The sequence below is a fragment of the Strigops habroptila genome, chromosome 7, assembly GCF_004027225.2.
Source record: "Strigops habroptila isolate Jane chromosome 7, bStrHab1.2.pri, whole genome shotgun sequence".
Taxonomy (NCBI): Eukaryota; Metazoa; Chordata; class Aves; order Psittaciformes; family Psittacidae; genus Strigops; species Strigops habroptila.
The window spans coordinates 21222190-21240871 of record NC_044283.2 but is presented as its reverse complement, the minus strand read 5'-3'; the positions used below and the strand labels follow the sequence as shown (position 1 = coordinate 21240871).

Here is an 18682-nt window from a genome sequence, read left to right as displayed (position 1 = left end):
AGAAAAAATAAAAAGGCAGAAATGCTAACTGTTCTTTTCTATGAGAAAATTTCTGCTTAAATGCTGGGCCTTTCCTTTGGGAGACAAAACAAATACCTGCAGTTTTCCACTACAGAAAAAAGTGGCAGGCAGAAAGATATACTTACTACAAGCTAGATTTCCTTTTCTCATGAGATTTTTCCTTTTCTTCCTCCAGATCACAAGCTTACAATGCCTTAAGCACGGGATAGATACTACAACCTATCAGCAAGTTACTGCAGTCAATAATCAGATTGCTAGATTATTGAGCTAGAGGTTCACTGGCAGCATGTGCTTCTTGGATCTGCAATTCTTTCTTATTAATCTTGTGATGAACTATAAACTGTTGATTGCAGTCTATAACACCTGCCTTGTAAACAAATCGGGCTCTCTATATGTTGTTAAAAAGTTTGAACTGAATCTCTATTATGTCAAAAATAGGAAAAGCAGCAAAATGTTTTCTTCAGAGATTCCAGGACTCTGAGACATGTGCTTGCTCCAGATTAGCATGGCTTCATCATGCCGTGATGTCATCAATGATATTCTGAAAATGTGAAAAACATACCAGCTCGGTGAGGATTTTAGAAAAGCTGGAGATGGCTTCCTTAGAATGATTAAAAATAAAAAAAACCCCACCAAAAAAACAAAGGTACAACATTTCTACACATGTGCTTATTCAATTTGTTCCCTTATTCAGGACTTTTTGTACTGTATGCCATAGGATTTCTTTTCTCTGTTGTAGCTGTGAAATTTGAACAGAAATACTATAGATTAAGAAGTCAGATTCTTTGTGCTCTGCTGCCTTACAGTACGCAGCTTCAGAATGATGCCTAATTACTACTGAAATCCCTATTTCCACCCATAAACTGAAAATGTGGTTTCTGATTTGAAACACTCCTACCACACTGTGAATACTGCAGTCTCAAAACAGAAGACATGATCTACCACATTTTGGTTTACATACAAGTATTTGGGGAGCATTCTTTTAGGCAAAACTTGTAATTTAGACTTTAAATGCTAAAGTGCCTTTAAAAACATTTTAAAATGTTCTTCAAAGCCTGAAGAGTCCTTCTGACTTTTTTTAATCCCAAACGTACTATAGTATTTGTTAACCTTTTGTAAAGAAGCTTTTTGTATGTAAATACATACATTTTGTATGTAAATATGGATGCTATGTATATACAATAGCATTCTGCACATAAATCCCTAGTGTTCCTCAATGTACATGTTAAGGAATTCACTAACATTCATAACTGCTGTACATTTCATTATGCACAAAAAAAACCACTTCTCAAAGATATTAATGTTAGTATTAAATTAGTACTAAAGATTACTAGCAGTAATAAAAACATGTTTAATTTTCAGAAAAGACAAGATGCATTTTATGACTTTAGGTTTAGGGGCATTTTCTGACCATCTCTTTCACTGAATTTATCAAGCTCATAATGATAAATGCATGTTGTCATAATCTCACTGCTACAGTGTACTGCTGCCCTAACAGCATCCACTCTTGTAAAACAGAACTGCAATCAAAAAGTTCAAAATTAATAGCTGTGAAATCTTAAGCACTCATAAGCATGTGTTTTTATCACTTCCATGCTGTGTAGATCAGGTACTCTTGTTATTTATTATTTGTGACAGTGAACAATTCCCACTTGCTTTAGTGAAAAAGTGAAAAGCTGTTTGCATAACTAGCAAGGTGAAAAAAAAAAACCACCCAGATTTTAAACTGTTGGAATCATTTCACAAGAACAACGTACACATACCAGAAGACAGCTTCCTTTTAGAGCACTGTACCATGCTGACTACAGTAGGTGTTATTCTACCCTTTATGTATCCCTTGTTTAAAAGAATCCCTTAAGAGTATGTTCTCCATTTGTGAAGAGCCTGAAATGATGGAGTCTTGGTACAGCACAGGGGTTCCTACATACTCTAATAGTCACCCTCATCATCTTAACACTGGAAAAATGTGTGTTTATAACGTCCTAATGCAGTAATCTACATATAGGGTATACAGTTAGTACATACTCTGCAACTGATCCAGAGAGTACTCTGGCACCTGCTAGTCCACACACCACCAAGCTAGAATGAAGCACTACTTCCTGCTGCAATTTGCTAGACACGTTCCTCTCCCCTCTGAGCCAAGCAGTAGAATGTGTGATTTTACAGGTAAATACTTATTTAAGCATCAAAGTAGTTTATCTCCTAAAGAAGTGACCATTTTAAGAGGAGAAGCCAAAGAGAAAAGCAGAGTTATTACATTTTCCTTGAGATTTTTCTTTTCTTCATTTATTTTCAGAAATGAAACACAGAGATAGTATCTCCAAACAGTATATATTTCAAATTAAAACCGGAAAGGTTAAAGATACTAACTGTAACGGTATTACAAAATGTTTCCATCTGCTTTAACATTAGCGTACAGGAAAATCTACCACAGATCAGGACAGCGAGTAAGATTTGCCTGTGGTTACTACAATTATCAGTGCACAATTACTTGCAGATTGAAGACACTAGCCTTAGATCTGTTCTTATGCTAGTAACCTGTTTCCCAGCTGATTGAAAACCAATAGCTTTTGATGAAACGCTATTTATTTAGCTACAGACAATTTGATTAAATGTAAAGTAATAATAACAAAGCCAGTAATGCCCAATATGACATGAAATAGTGTCATGTCATATTTTAATTGAGACATTTAAGTGAAGAATACGAAATTATGAAATTAAATATGGTATGTTACATGAGAAGCTTTTATGGCAAAGCCATTTTCTTTCAATTAAAAAAAAAAACCATATTGTGAACGCTAAAAAGAAGTCTTTTCTACTGTCAATTACTATAAACCCATCACAAAGTACGAATTCTTAGTCCTTAATGCGAAGTCTTTCAAATCCTTGGACTTATTACATTTATTTTTTCCTTTGGTAACAGATGGATTTTCTTTTATCCTTCATAATTTGCATTAATAGTATATCATGAAGTTTCATAAATACATAAAGCCTTTTAGAAACTTTTGCTAGAGTGACACTTTAGCCAGTCCTTTCATATTTCTGTAACATTAATTCTCCAGAAAGTTTACTGTGTAATTTGAAGAGTTCAGGCACTTTCTGTATTTAATTAAGAACTAGTAAAGAGAAAATATATAAAGTTAGCATTCAAGCTTCCTAAAAAGGTGCACTAATATGCAGTATTACAAAGTCCAAGAATTTTCAATTCATTCAGCATTGTCTGAAGGTCTGAATATAACATCTTCCAGTCTCCTTGAATGTCATCTAAGTGATAAAATATTTCACAATATAACAAAAACAAGATCACCTTAATTTATTCTGCACAGAGGAATTTCACACTGTTGCTTATTTTTTCCTCTGCACTAAAGAGCAACCAAACAAAATCAGGATACTAGCAACATTTCATTAATAAATATTTAAAGAACTGGTGTGGCACAAAAAAGATAGGACAAATTATGTAAGTGTCCAGTGATCTCTGCAAAACACAGAAAGGCAAAGGCAATACCCTTTTGCTAACAGTTACACAAATTTCCTTTAATTCTAAACTAAATCCCTTTTGTGTATTTTTTAATTCATGGGGGTTTTTTGTAACATACAATTCCACATATGCACTTGGAGGATTTAAACAGGATGAGTTACCATGCTGCACCAACTTACAGTGGTTTTGTATCTGTTCAAGGGAGCTGCCAGTGTCAAGTCTGAACCTATTACATAAAGCCACATCCTCGTGAAACACCTTCTGCACTTCAGTGGTAGTTCTTTTCATTCCTATAAAGTACTATTCCCTGCTGATAGATATTTCAGATATGTATTGTATTCTATTTTCTATGTATATAGTAATATATTGGTAAAATATATGACTCACACCACATGTAATTTCTAGGAAAAACACTCATTGTTGAAAGGTACTGCAAAAATGGGCACTGCTCTGTTTCACACCTATTGCTGTCACTTTTACTCACATGAATTAACACCTGCTCTAGTAACAGCTAATTTTTATATGTATTAAAACAAAACAAAACAAGAATCCATTAAAATAACATGAAAGATTCAGGTCCTTAAGTTGTAGGAAGCAGAATAAACCATCAGTATGTATTCAGATAAGCTGCCTGAGTAAATTTCTTAAATCACATGACAGATCTTACCCCAGATCTGGGCTGAGGTTCAGTGGCTGAGCATACAGTGACTTGTCTTACATTAAGATTTCTAGTTTTCAGTGCAATTATTCCTTTTCTAAAAGAACTCGCAACATTACTTGGAAATGAAACAAATACTTCTCTCTCAAAGAAATCAGTGTCCTTCTCTAAACTTGTGCTGCAACTGCAACATAATTACATGCTCATTGAAAATAGCATTTTTCCAATTCAACCGAATGATGGCTATCCCCTCTCACTATCATGCAAGGCACACGTTATGTCATTATAACCAATTGAGGACACGTTTATAGAGATAAGCAAACTGATTCAGCAATTTATTATTCAAATTTTATGACAATGTAACTTCATTTAGAACAGGAGTGACATGATGGAGAACGAGACCAAATCTATGTTGAAACCAGCAGAAATAAAATTTGTGAACAGTAAAGGTGCTAAAACAGGGACTTAAAATATCACTGTGAAAATGTAGCAGCCAGGCGAAGTAACTAACACTTTAATTTGCTGATGTTTTATTAACTGTATTTCCATTCTTGTTTTTCATCTTTAGAAAGCTTGCAAACTACTGAAGTATTTTCTCTTAGTGTTTAAAAAAGGACTCCTAATTAAAGAGATATGTCTAAGCAAATGGCCAGATTTCATCTGAGAGACAAAGTTTGCATTATAAAGTGGATTTTAATTTTCGGGCCAAGTCTTCCTCATAAGTATGCCTACAAGGGGTAACACACCACTCTACAAACACCATGACCTATCAGGTAGCTGAACAAAGGTAGCTTGCCGTGTATACTCTTGCTGCACCATTAGTTTCAGTAAGACTGTTTTTCATACTAAAATCTCATTTTTTTAAATTATTAAAGCCACACCATTCCCAGAGCCTCTTAAAAAGATAACTTTACATTTGGATATAATACATGCTGAAAACCTACTCTGTTATCTAGCAAATTATACATATACACATGCTGATAAGTTAAATGTGTGAGATTTGATGCATAACTTCCAAAATTATAAACTTGTCTTCTGCATCTACATTTTCTTTTAATATAGATGAATATTATATCACCCAATTTAATTTATAGCAATTGATATTAGTTACATTTAATTGACCTCCGTGGAACTACCTATAGTTTTACCTAACATGAGATAAACATCAGCCTGAGATGTCTGAAGATGAATGGAAATTCAGTTAAGCTAACTGCTGCCGATATTGCTTCTGTGAAAACACTTTGTGTCAATTAAAATATAACTAATTAACCTAACATCAGTATATACGTGAACATATATCTGCAACGTGCATTCTATTAATAGGCAATGTGACATACACATTCAAGAATTGTGCTTAAGTTTTTGCTGGAAAACTAATTTTCAACCTTGCCAAAATGCTCTGCATTCACAGAATGCTTAATTTTACTTTAATTAATGTTTCTTTAAGTAAACCAAAGGATTTAGTGATGCTTTTTTGTTTGGCCTTGAGCTGCAGCTACAGTAGTGTCCCAGAAGACGCTAAGGTCTTGCATCATACACCCTGTCTGTGCAGCTCTGTGCAGATATCTCAGAAAATTTAGGGTATCTAAAGCGACACTAGGAGGCATATGTTTAGATAGCTGAATCATACCCAGAACACCATGACTGTCTCCATCGTTTCCTTTAGTTCATTTTTCAGTATAAGACTACATCGGGTTGTATCCCTGTAAAAGTACTGTCCCAATAAAAGGTATTTTCCCCAACGGTAAGTCCCTGAGAATGTGTTAAAGCAATTCTGTCTCACATGGATTTGCTATCCAAAAGGGACTAAAGACTGCCTCTCATATTTTACGCTGCTCCAGGGATGAAAAGTCCTTGACATCTATACATGGACAGACAGAATAAATTATGCAACCTCTCCTGCTTCTTCCTGAGAAGTGCTACCCCAGAGAAAACATTTGGCACATACCACCTTCCCTGGACACAACCCTAGTCAAGAAACTACTTTCCAGGAGTTTATGGAGGATTCTCCATAATCATCATGTGACCATGTAATGCAGAAATTTTTACTCTGTCAGGTGACAAGTATTTTATTACTTACAATGTGATACCATAAAGGAATTGTTTCAGACAAGGCTGCAGGAATCTGAATTTTTGGCAGACGGAATCAGTATTATAGTTCTACCATGTATTCTATGAGTGATTTTCAGCACATCAGCTAGTACCTACTCTAAAAAATTGACTTCGCATGCTCTATAATTTGACTTTATATTATCTGTACACAAGAAAAGACCCTATATCAAATACTTGAATAATTATTAATTGTATTGTTTCCTCCAAAAATGCTACTTGCAACAAGACATTTCTTTCATTCTAGGATTACAAACTGAGCCATTAGGTTGTTTGATTCAGAACATAAAATCTGCAATAAAATCTCATCTGAAAGAACAATGTTTGTCTTTAAAAAATATACTCACTCTTGTCAGCAGTTAATAAGGTAAATTAAGTTTTGAAAGACAAATGTTATGCTTTTCTTCAGTTTCTAATAATTGTGATCCATTCTGAGTAAAATTAAACTATACTTTGGGGTTATGCTGCAGCATTTTACAAACTAATGACTGCAAAACAGCTGTGATACCTAAATGAGAGGATTGTTTGATTGATATAAACAATAATAATAAAAAAAAACACATCACTTTTACATACATTTAAATTTTAAATGGGCCCAGAATATTATTTCTGTTCAAACTTCTGAAACTCCAAACTTTACTCTTACCCATCTTCTTCTACAAAAAACAAAACCAAAACAAAACAAAAAAAATAAAAAAGTGGTTCCTACACACTGGTCATATATGTTTTATGTTAAAATTATTTCCTATTTTTCTTAATACTGTCAAAAGTTGCCCTGAATTGTAATTTTACCACTCTTGTCAGTGAAAATGAGCACATAAAAGTGAGCAAACAACTCATATTAAGCACAGTTCCACACAGATGGACAACTTCAATGTGTGTCACTGACATCATTCAGGAACTTGACTAGTTGATACTTCCGTATAATCACGTTTTGAGATTTTGAAATCTCAGTTAAATTGCACTAAAATAGGAAATTAAGAAGTTTTAAATCCTCCTTTGTTGTCTTTTTCTGTTGTAAATCACATTTTGGATGCCTCAACTAACCTTAGTTACTCCAGCATTCATGTGATGTTTCGTCATCCACAACAGCAAAGTAAAAGTGACCTTGGGAAGTCTCTGTTGCCTGAAGTATATGGAAGACAGTAAGTCAGTCCAAGCTTCTTCATAATATGTGTATGTTCTCTCCCTTCTCCTTAGAAATTTTCTTTTTTTTGTAGAAGGCAAAACTCAGCAGAACTTATAATTTTCCCATCTGCTGTTTTACTCAGACCTTAGATTCACAAATTATTTTTACCTATATTTAGTTAAGGTTTAAAAATTTCAAACTGTGCAACTTAGCACAAATATGAAAAAAACATGAAAAGATACAGGATGTAGGTGAATTTCATTATTTCCATTCACCTAGCAACATGCATTTTGTAGGACAGGAAGCTAGCAAGGCTTTATAGGACGGGGTATTACGATATCAGCTGAAAGAAAATAATTTAAAGTACTTTCAGTAACAGTATTTTAAATGTTCTTCTCATAATGCTTCTGGGCCATTCAGTGTACACTGTTAGAATAACTTAATTGCACAGTCCACATTAAAACCACCATGCTTTCCATTGAGCTGCACAGTCAATAAACTCCACATACACCCAGGTGAATGTCAGAGTTTTCTTTTAGAATCTTGATTCAAAAAATTGAAATAATGCAAATTCATGTGCAAAAATAATAGTAATTTTAAACCATTTAAATTCTGGACTGTAAATGTTCATCTATTTTTTTTTTTTTCATTTTACCTTTTTTTTGTTAAAATGAATATATAGTCTATGCTAGTGAAGTCCAAAATCTGCTGGCAGGCAGACAACATACCAACTCTTCTAGGAAAGAAAAATCAGTGGAGAAAAATACATAAATAGCATTGCCTGGCTCACAGTGAGATAAAAACACCTAAAAATGTAATAAATAAGAAAAATGGAGAAATTTAGAACATAAATTACACAGAACATACTACATGCAGCCTAAGACTGAAAAAAGAAAGTTGTTTTGCAGCTTTAACAGTTTCTAAATATCTGCTGGAAGCAGACTTGCTTAGAAAATCAGCCTGCTAAGTATAGTACTGAATCGCTCAAATGACTGCACCAGTATTTCCTGTATATATAGTCACCGAAAACGAAAATGATGTGTCCTGTTAAGATTAGCAATAGAAATACTAAAATGATCAGCAAATATAGTGAAGACTTCACTGTGCTTGTGAAGGATTTACTTAATTGACTCATAAGCACAATGCTGGCTAGCTACTTCTCAAGTCTGTTGATTTTCTTTTATATTTTGATGCAAAACCAATCCAATAAGTTTACATCTCAACATAGCCCAGCGGATCAATAACTACATAAACCTGCTAAAACCTGTAACAGAAAATCTTTAAAGGAAAATAAATATGCCTGAAACTGCAGGACCGGTATTTCTCCGAAACACAGCTGATGGTCAAACTAGCAAATATTCCAAATACTACAAAACAAGGCAACTAAGTATTTAAAAAGAAAAAAAAGAGAGAGAAAGAAGAAAAAACAAACTCAGAAATACACTGTTACAGTACAAAGACTGACACAGCAACAGTCAAACTGCTAACCCAGGTTCGTACTGGTATGTACAATGCCAGAGAGATGTCTGAGTTGATAAATTAGATTCTATCCTTTTAAAGACGTTTCTTGCTACCCCTTGTCTATAATAGTACACTTCTTTAGTTATTCAGAGCATGAATCCTCCTTCACTCAGATCCTGTCCCTTTTGGCTCTGTACATCTCCTGGGAGTGCAGAGTGATTCAGTCGTAACTTAGATATTTGCACACTGTACAAGATGATTTTACTGAAAAGAAAAAAATAAACGCTGCACTTATCAGTGAAACACTCTGTGTTAAATAAAGATAATTAAAGCATCAACAGTCCATTGATTTCATGTTTAATTAGCCCCTCTTTCATCATGATTTGTTACTGAAGGTCAAATGTGGGTCACTTTGAAAAACTGATTGTGAAGTGTTGAATGTAATGCAAATTGAGACTGGAAAATTGAGATATACTTCTGTACACTTTGCACCAAACAGTATTAAAGTCAAACGTATGAAAGAGGTCTTTAGTGTAAATGCTTACACTTAATTACAATATTCCCATTTTTTTTGTCTACATTGCACTTAGTGCTACCAGAATCATATTTTTATGATTATTATACCGTGGGACATTTACTTAGCTGAAAGTTGTGAGAAACTTTATTCTTGAAAGTTGTTTTGTGATTATAAAAAGCAGTCTTTGAAATAAGCATCTGTATGCGTGTGTGTAGACAAGAAAAAAGATGATGCTTTCCTGCATGGTTAAACTGATTACCCCCTTAATGGATGAATTTTGGGTCCCATTAAGACTGCTGGTTATATGTGCGTATTTATGAGAAAATTGACCCATTTAGTTTATAGATACAATTCACGTCATGATAACCAACTAGTCAAATGCTTCTACATTCCAACAGACTGATTAATGTTTGAAATGTTATGAAACAAATTATCTGGTGACCATACAATTTTTTTTCCCAGAAATTAATTTCTATGTATTTCATTTCATGGAAATAAGACTTTACAGGAAATGCAACTAGTTTTAACTACTGTGTCAGCACAATCTGGTATGATAAACATTTTTCTTCATTAAACAGTACATTTACAATGAGAAAAGGCAAAAGGATAATTCATAAATTATTACAGAATTGGCCAAGAAGCCAATACGCCAAGCAAAGAAATAATGCTAATTTAAAATTCCTGTATTGGTTCTGCTAATTGTACCGATGGTGACCAATACTTCTTAAAGAAACAAAACAAAACAAACACAAACACAAAACCAACAACACCGCAACTGCAGTGTTTTAAGTAGTCAATAATCATTGTTTGTTAAGCAGAGCAAGTAAAAAAGAAACCAAGAGAATACAATGGCCAAAAATGTTAACATACAAACAGGGGTCAAAAGGCCTGTTCTTCAAACAGTTGTTAACATCTGATTTCATATTCGTGATTAAATTTTCAGTGAAGTAAACCTACTCATATGCCACTATTTCGCATTGTGAAACAAAGTGGAAAAAACAGCATATATTATGTCTGCAACTAACAAGAGAGAATAAACAATTATTTACAATTAAAATCTATTATTAGACTTATGATTAAGGATGCAACCCTCCAAGATGCTAAGCGATTCCTCTTAGGTACTGAGATTTCCTTATCTTTGGCTGTCTTTGCTGGAAGTTAGTAGCATTCAGGCTCCTCACAGGCAATGTGCAACACCTGGAGGGTTCAGATTTTAAACCTGTGATCCAGAAAAACACTTGCTTAAACTCATCCCCACTCGGCAAAACACTTCTGTACAGCTTTAACTTTTAGCAAGTGATTAACACCTATAGAATAGTAAGTGATTTAAACATTTCCCATTAAGTAGATATGTTAGTGCTTTACCGAATAGGAGAGAATTGATAAATGGGAGACTAAAAGAATATTTCAGAGTAATACCATGCTAAATAAGACAAGAATAAGACCCAAACTTGTGAAAGATCTAAAAAGATGACTGTGAAACATCACAAGTCTACTGGATACAGAATTTAGTTTTAAACTTTATATAAAACATATGATGTCAAGAAGGAGACTTAAAATTGTAGTTTTTTCCACTTAAGTTCTCCTATACAGTACTATATCAAACAAGATGTATTTGGGAACTCATGTAAGAAATTCAATGCACTACCTTAAACAGGAAGTATCAAATAATCAGAATGAAAACAACTTGCATTCATTGGTGTACACCAATCGGTCATGTAAGTAGAGACTTTATTTCCTGACTGCTATATTGTAGGTATACAAAAGTATCAATTACCAATTCTAATTACACTAATGGGAAATTAGTATTGCTCTCATCTCCAGTAACTTAAGAGCAGGTACATTCTGCTGTGTCCATTTATTTGTTCTAAAACTTTATACACCTTCTAATGTGTCCTTAAAACAAAGGGAATGGCCAATGAGTAAATAAAAGCAGCGTTAGAGATTTCAGCCAGTCTCCCTTTCATGGTAACATCAATATGCCACTGGTTCTATTTCACATGTACAGCTGAACTCTGAAGCAATCTGATACACACCATATCAGAACCTTTTATCTGCAACTACTTCACATTTCTCTGTAAGCAGTGTGCTGAACAGGAAATCCACGTGGTTTGGGTGTTAAAAACCCTCATGTGTTTTGCCTGATAAACTGAGAACTGCTCCACTATCAATGTTTGAGATGTGAAAAGTCTACATATTGTTTATGCAAATAAGTCTGAATGTCCCCACTATTATGCAAAAGCATGAACAAAACTATATAAATGTCGCCCGGCAACAAGCTGGCAAGTACCCACAGGAAAGTGGTAACATCAGTTTTGTGCATGTACTTCCTTCAGTTTGATTGTTGCAAGTAAAAGTGTAATAAAGCTATTTTCTTCTACTAAGAAGTTTTCTAATGTATATCGAAATATATCCTTGAAAAATGTTAAGTAATTCAAACATATTTCTGTAATATAATCTTAAATACTATTTTTATCAAACAGAATAGTCATTTGCGTAGTGTAATCCTTTACCATTCCTACACTTAGCATGCAAGTCATTCTTTTATACTGAAAATAAATTACACTTTGGCAATTTATAATTCATATGTTCAGATTAATTGCAGCAGCAAGAAAAAAAAGTAGTATCTGATTAGCATATGATCTACTGCTACTTTGTTATTCCAGTGGTCACTAAAACAGCATAATCTACTATGTGCTTTATAAGCCTTAGTTGACAGAAGCTTAGGAACTTTCTTAGTGCTTTATATTTTAACCAGACTATTTTCAAACTAAAATTGTAATGTACTCTCCAGGAGAGAGTTAATGGAATGTATCACCCAGAAACTACCATGTCAAACGTTCTATAAATCAGTATCACTTGTAAAACAACATACACAAAAATACTGGCAGATAGTACATCAATCACACTTCTGTGATCTGGAAGACTGAGTGGCTCACACAATTCCTTTTCTTTCACGGTATTTCAAGTATTTCTGAGCAGAATGCAAATACTGGCAACACATTGTAAAACTTCAATACTAGTAAACTAGCGGACATTTCAAAGTGTATATATATAAAAAAAAAGTGTACCATATTTGAATGTTAATAAGATCAAAAGAAGGCATTTTCATCAAACTAGTGAGAATTTTCCTGTCCCAGACTTGCCTTTGTATTTACATGAATCAGCATTCATTTATCTCTAGACTCTTGTGTAACATGCACTGTAGCTGAGGAAACATTAGGAATATTATCTTACGTGGAAAGATGTAATGGAACTCACCAGGTGTTCAGTATCTCATTTTACTGTCACTCAAAGAGTACTCCCCAAAGAAAAGTGACCTCTGTTCAGGCTACATATGTGTCTTATAAAATAAACGAAACAGATGCTTTCAATTAGAAGCTTGGTTCTTCTCTATACTATCTCTTGTTTTATTTCAGGGAATGTAACGGAGTCCCTGCCATCACCAGTTTAAAGCCACCGGAGCTTTACTGAACCCACCTCTGCCAACAAGGCCGAGATCAGAGCCAGTCCCTTGTGGTACTCCTGAAGACACACCTCGCTCTGAGGGGTCTCACGGCAATCAAGCTCTAGAGACAGAACTCTGCAGCAGCTGGGCTGGCAAATTGGGGCCTCCCAGCATAAATGAATGAATGAATTTCATGTGATATAAAGGGGTGGGGGGAGACAAGACACAAAAAAAGGCAATTAAAACATACTGGGGTGCGACTCTGAGCTCACTAACATTTATGTGTATTCAGAGCAACTGCTGCAATGAGCACAGTCTATGTAGTGTAAATTAGACCGCTTTTTAGATTATTTAAGCATTTTGGTCCTAATGAAAGACCTGGTAATTACAGCCATTATCGCTTCAGCACGGCGGATGCTAATCCTCTCTCACCCACGGCTTTAGGAAGCGGCAGGCAGGCAGCGTCCCCCTTTCCCCCGAACACCTGGCTACCGAGGTGAAACTTTCCTCCTCATTCGGAGATCACTGCCTCTAAGGCCGGGGAGGCACGACGGCGGGGGAAGCGTCCGCTGCCAACGGGGCCGGGGAGGGGGACACGACCGCGGCTGCGGCGGGTGGGGAGGGGTTCCTGAACCCCCCAACCACCGGATTGGCTGATGAAGGCATCTCAGGTTGCCCTACAGCTCGCTGTCCGGGATGAGGACCGAATCCGCGGTCCACCTCCCCCTTTCCTTCCTCCGCGGCCGGCTGCCGCTGCGCCTGCTGTGGGAAGAACCGTGGTCCCGCCGGCGCCCCCGTCGGTGCAGCTGAACGGACGGGCTGGTTGGCTACCGAGTCTGAAAAGTGGAGGGAATGATAAAAACTATACTCATAAACATCCCTGACTCTCCTTGCTGTGTTGGTCCGGGCACCTGACTGTCTGCGGGGGGTGGGGCGGGAATATGAGGCTGAACGGGTCACTGAACCTGACGGTCGTGACTGCTTGTGCCGGGGGGGGGGGGAAGGCGGGCATCACCGCTCCCCCACCCGGGGCGTGTGTATGTGTGTGTACGTGTGTGTGTGTGCGTGGCGGGAGGTGCGCGGACCGCAGGGGTGCACCGCTCTTACCTGCTTGCTGTACTTGCTGCTGGCCTGGCAGCTGTACTCGGAGCAGTGGTCCGACCCGATGGAGATGTTGTCGCCGGCGCCCACGAAGGTGTTGGCCGGGGGCAGGTCCTGCACGGCCTGGTGCTTTTTGCCGGCGGTGGGGGATTGCGGGTGCAGCTGGACGGTGGGCAGCGGTGAGCTCGACTTGTAGTGCCTGGCCAGGTCTGGGCTGCCCGGGCCGCCGTTGACCGAACGGTACCGCCCCATACCGGGGCTGTCTGAGAGCTTCTCATTGACACTGTCGTAGCGCTGCCCATTGGGCTTGGAAGCCTCGACAGTGACGATGCTGCTGTATAGGGGCTGCTTGCCCTTTTTGCCTTTCTTGTCCTTCTTGGGCTTCTTGGCCTTGTCATGCTGCTGTGGGGTGAAGAAATCCTCATGGTCCTTCTTGCCAGCTTCATAGCCATGTTTGCCCTTGGAGCGGCAATAGCGGGCCATGACAACCACCAGGATGAGGAGGATGACGGTCATGATGCCAGCCACCACGCCAATGACTATGCTAAGCCGCTGCTTGCTCAGCTCGTAGCTGGGGTCACCAGCAATGTCCTGGGCCAGGGGTGTGTGAAGGCTGCGGGCCACCTGGCTCTCCACCACAGTGGCATTGGATAGGCTCTCGTTGACGAAGACGTGGAGCAGAGTGGTGGTGGACTGGGGAGGCTGCCCACTGTCATTCACCTGCACCACAAGGCGGTGCAGGCCATAGTGCTTGGGGGCCAGCTTGCCCACCAGTGACACCACGCCACTGGCTGGGTCGATCTCAAAGAGTTTGAAGGGGTTGCCTCCAATGATGCTGTAGTTGAGGTCAGCATTGAGACCAGTGTCAGCATCAGTGGCAACCACAGTGGCCACTACAGTGCGCATGTTGCTGGAGGGTGGCAGCACAGTGTAGGAGCTGTTGCTGGGGAAGGTAACTGTAGGCGCATTGTCATTCTCGTCCATCACAAAGAGGGACACAGTGGCAGTGGCAGAGCGTGGCGGCTCACCTCCATCCACTGCCTTCACCTTAAAAGTGTAGCTGGTCTGCTGCTCCCGGTCAAATGAGACGGTGGAGAAAATGGTTCCAGTGTCATTCTCAATGGAGAAGATGCTGGCTGCCTGGTCATGGTCACTAGGCTGGATGGAGAGGCTCAGCTCAGCATTGCGGCCCTTGTCAAAGTCCATCACAGTCACCATGCCCACAGGGCTGTTAGGCTGCAGGTTCTCCTTCACGTAGAATGTGAACACATCCTGCATGAAGCGCGGTTCATTGTCATTGCGATCTGCCACCCGCACCACCACTGTGGTGGAGCCTTGCAGCGATGGCACCCCCTTGTCCCGGGCCGTCACCCGGAACTCGTAGGTGTCGCGTTGCTCACGGTCCAGCACTGCCTGCACTGACACATCCCCAGAGTCAGGGTCGATGCTGAAGATGCCACCTGGCGCATCTGAGGAGAGGGGCGAGGCTTCCAGGGAGTAGGTGATCTCAGCGTTCTTGCCACTGTCTGCATCCGTGGCGACCACTGTGGCCACCCTCTCGCCAGGCAAGTTGTTTTCTGGGAAGGAGACCTCCAGCACAGCCTGACTGAACACAGGAGGGTTGTCATTAGTGTCCCCGACCCGCACCAGCAAGGAGTTGTTGCTGGACAGGCTTGGGCTGCCCGAGTCCACCGCCACGATCACCACATTGTAGTCATGGACAGCTTCATAGTCCAGAGGGGCTGAGGTGTGGAGGAAATACTTGCGCTTGTTCTGAGGCTCCCCTTCGCCCTCGCTGGCTGGCTTGAGCTGGAAGGGCACATCGCCCACCACGGTGCAGGTCACCACACCATTTTCACCTTGGTCCCGGTCCGACACCTGCACCAGGGCAATGGGAGTATCCACCAACACATCCTCGGCCACACTAGCTACCCCATCCCGGAGCGGGATGCGCCCAATTTTCCGGATGTCGATGGTGGGCACATTGTCATTCTCGTCACGGATGTTCAGCACAACCGTGGCCTTGTCTGTCTTGGGGGGCTGGCCACGGTCTCGGGCCATGACAGTGAAGCGAAGTTGGTTTACCTCCTCCCGGTCAATGCGGTGCAAGACACTGAGCCAGCCCGAGGTCTCATCCAGGCGCAACAGGCGCCTGACGGACTCGGTGGCCGCCCCGAATACGTACTCGATCTGCCCATTCACCCCCACGTCCAGGTCAGCGGCTCGCAGCTGCAGGATGGGTGTCCCGGGGCTGCTGTTCTCTGCCAGGTCTGCCTCGTAGACACTCTTCTCGAAGCGGGGGCTGTTGTCGTTCACGTCGGTGATCAGCACCCTCAGGATAGCCTGCGAGGATCGCGCCGGGTCGCCGCCGTCCCGTACGCGGAGGCTGAGCTCGTAGGAGTCCCTCTGCTCCCGGTCCAGCGGCCCCTTGACGATCAGCTGCGGCTGCTTCTCCCCGTCCAGGGTGTCGGCCACCTGCAGCTCGAAGACGCTGCTGCGCGCCGCCGCGTCCGCTTCCTGCCGCCGCTTGCTGCCGCCAGGGTAGAGGGCGCTCTCGGAGCCTGCCGAGGCCGAGCCCCCCCCGCCACCGACCCCTCCGCCGCTGCGGCGGCCGCCGTCCGCGCCGGGCTCCTGCAGCAGCTCGTAGCGCTCGATGCCGTTGCGGCCGAAGTCTCTGTCGGTGGCGGTGGGGAGCAGGTAGAGGGTCCCCACGGGCCGGTTCTCCTCCACGGTAAGCGTGAGGACGGGGGAAGGGAAGGTGGGGGTGTTGTCATTGATGTCCAGGATGATGACCCGGCCCTCGAAGAGGTCCACCCAGCTCTGCGAGGGGCCGATGACCGACACCTCGAAGTCCAGGAAGCACTCGTTCTCGTCGAAGATCATCTGGCACTGCGGCAGCTTCTCGCGGTCGATGCGCCGCTCCGTGGTGCTCAGCTCCCCGGTCATGTTATCGATCTTGAGATAGTCGGAGCCCGATTCCAGGCTGAATGTCACCTCGCCGGAGCCCGTCACGATTCCCAGGTCGGAAGCCACGTTGCCGATGCGGATGTCGGCGGGTCCCTCCTCGGGCAGCCGGTACCTCAAGAGCTGCTTGGCCCATGCCAGGCTGACCCAGAGTGGCGGAGGCAGGAGGAGCAAGAAGCAGCAGCAATGCACAAAGCCAAAGAGAGTCCGCATCTTCCTCATCTTCCTCGTACAGACGCCCCCCCCCCCCCGCACCCCCTCCTCTCACTCCCACCTGCCCCCCAGTAAACTCCTCTGATAAGCCAACAGAGCGGCTGAGCGTCCGGGCGACCAATTATAAAATCCTTCTGTTCCTGGAAACTTAGTGTCTCATGGCTGGTGCAATAGGTAGTCAAAACCCTGCTGCTGGCTCCTCTCCTGCTCTCCCTGCCTTCCAGTTGCGATATACTTACAGTTCACGGGACAGTGTATTTTGCTTTTTAAAGATTCACCTCGGTAGATAGGATGGGATTTTCCTCCTCCTCTCCCTTCTCCTCCTCCTCTCTGATTTTACTGTAATCGCTTTGCAAGGTTTGCAATAAAAGCTGGAGCAGCACTATACGATTCGAAGCCCCCCAGGTCGTCTTCTTCGACACTAGAGTTAACTGCTATTCACACGCTCTCTCTCTTTTCTCTCTCTCTCAGCCGTTTACGACCAAGGCATTAGCTTTATTCTTCCCCCGCTCTGCACACACAGGAAAAAAAAAAAATGTGATTCTCTTTATTCAAAGGGCTTGTGTCCGGGAAAACTCCAAATCCTCCTAGCAATAGGCAGTTCTTAAAAAATAAAATAAAATAAAAAATATAAAGAAAAAATCCCAATAATGTCGGTAGCTGCACAGGAGAAGAAACCCGTGTATTACAGAGCAGTCCACAGAATATCCCCTTCGGTTGGCAGAAAAGCACCCAAATCCATCTTCAGAGATCGCCTAAAATGTTCAGCTCTTTCTCCGGAGCGGATTTTTTTTAACAACTCTGCGCAAGGTCATTAGTCACAAAGCAACGATACAGAAACTGCAGAAGCCGTTTGCCCAGAATTTGCAAGGCTGTAGATATTAATATATACACACAACAGTCCCAAGTTTGGTTTTGCATCCGCAGTTTGTGTGTGTGCCTTACCTGCATTTGCACTGCATGTGTTATAGCAATCTGGATCTGCAGCACTGAGAGCGATTCACAAATGAGATTGCAGTCTCTCTCTCCCCCTTTCTCTCTCTCCTCTTCCTTCCCGTCCCAATGCAGGTAACCAGATCTGAACTTGATCCTTTCAGTTCAAAGGTTAGCAACAAAACTATGTGTCCAAAGGCGATTACTGGTCTCTCGTAAATACACCCGGAGCGGAACAAGATGTAACTGGATCCCCCACGTGAATTAACACAGATTCTGAATTGCATCCATAGAAGCGGAATGGCAAAGGGGAGGGGGGAAGAGCCGCGACGCGGTTAAAAAAAAAAAAAAAAAAAAAAAAGAAAAAGAAAAACCAACAAACCCCAGTCTATTTGCAAATAAAATCAGATCAGTCAGTTGTTTCTTGTGATCTGCACCGCCACGGTGGGTGAAATCTGCAATTGTGTATTCCCTCCTGTGCCTCTCAGAGAAGTGTAGATCAGGCGCTTTCACGGCAGAGCGGCTTGTGCTTTAAAATGTTGAATGGCAACTGAGAAGCTTCCCACTCGGAAGGAAAAAAAAAAAAAAGAAAGCAGCAGTAAACCGGCAAGTTTGCCCAAAGTGGTGGGAGCTGCTGAAGCCTCTCTCGG

At 41.1% G+C, this 18682-nt stretch overlaps 1 protein-coding gene across 6 annotated transcripts in view; it reads right to left on the bottom strand.

The window, feature by feature from the left end:
* PCDH7 (protocadherin 7) overlaps positions 1–18406 on the bottom strand; it is a 294622-nt gene extending 276216 nt beyond the window's left edge. For 5 of the 6 annotated variants that reach the window (XM_030492021.1, XM_030492026.2, XM_030492023.1 and 2 more), the window contains exon 1: positions 13929–18353. In XM_030492021.1, the coding sequence (XP_030347881.1) occupies positions 13929–17108 (3180 nt within the window). In that variant the 5' untranslated portion in view covers positions 17109–18353. Of the gene's footprint in view, positions 1–13928 lie in introns of all 6 variants that reach the window. The other variant, XM_030492020.1, reaches the window with a different exon arrangement.
* Between the last annotated feature and the right edge of the window lie 276 nt (positions 18407–18682).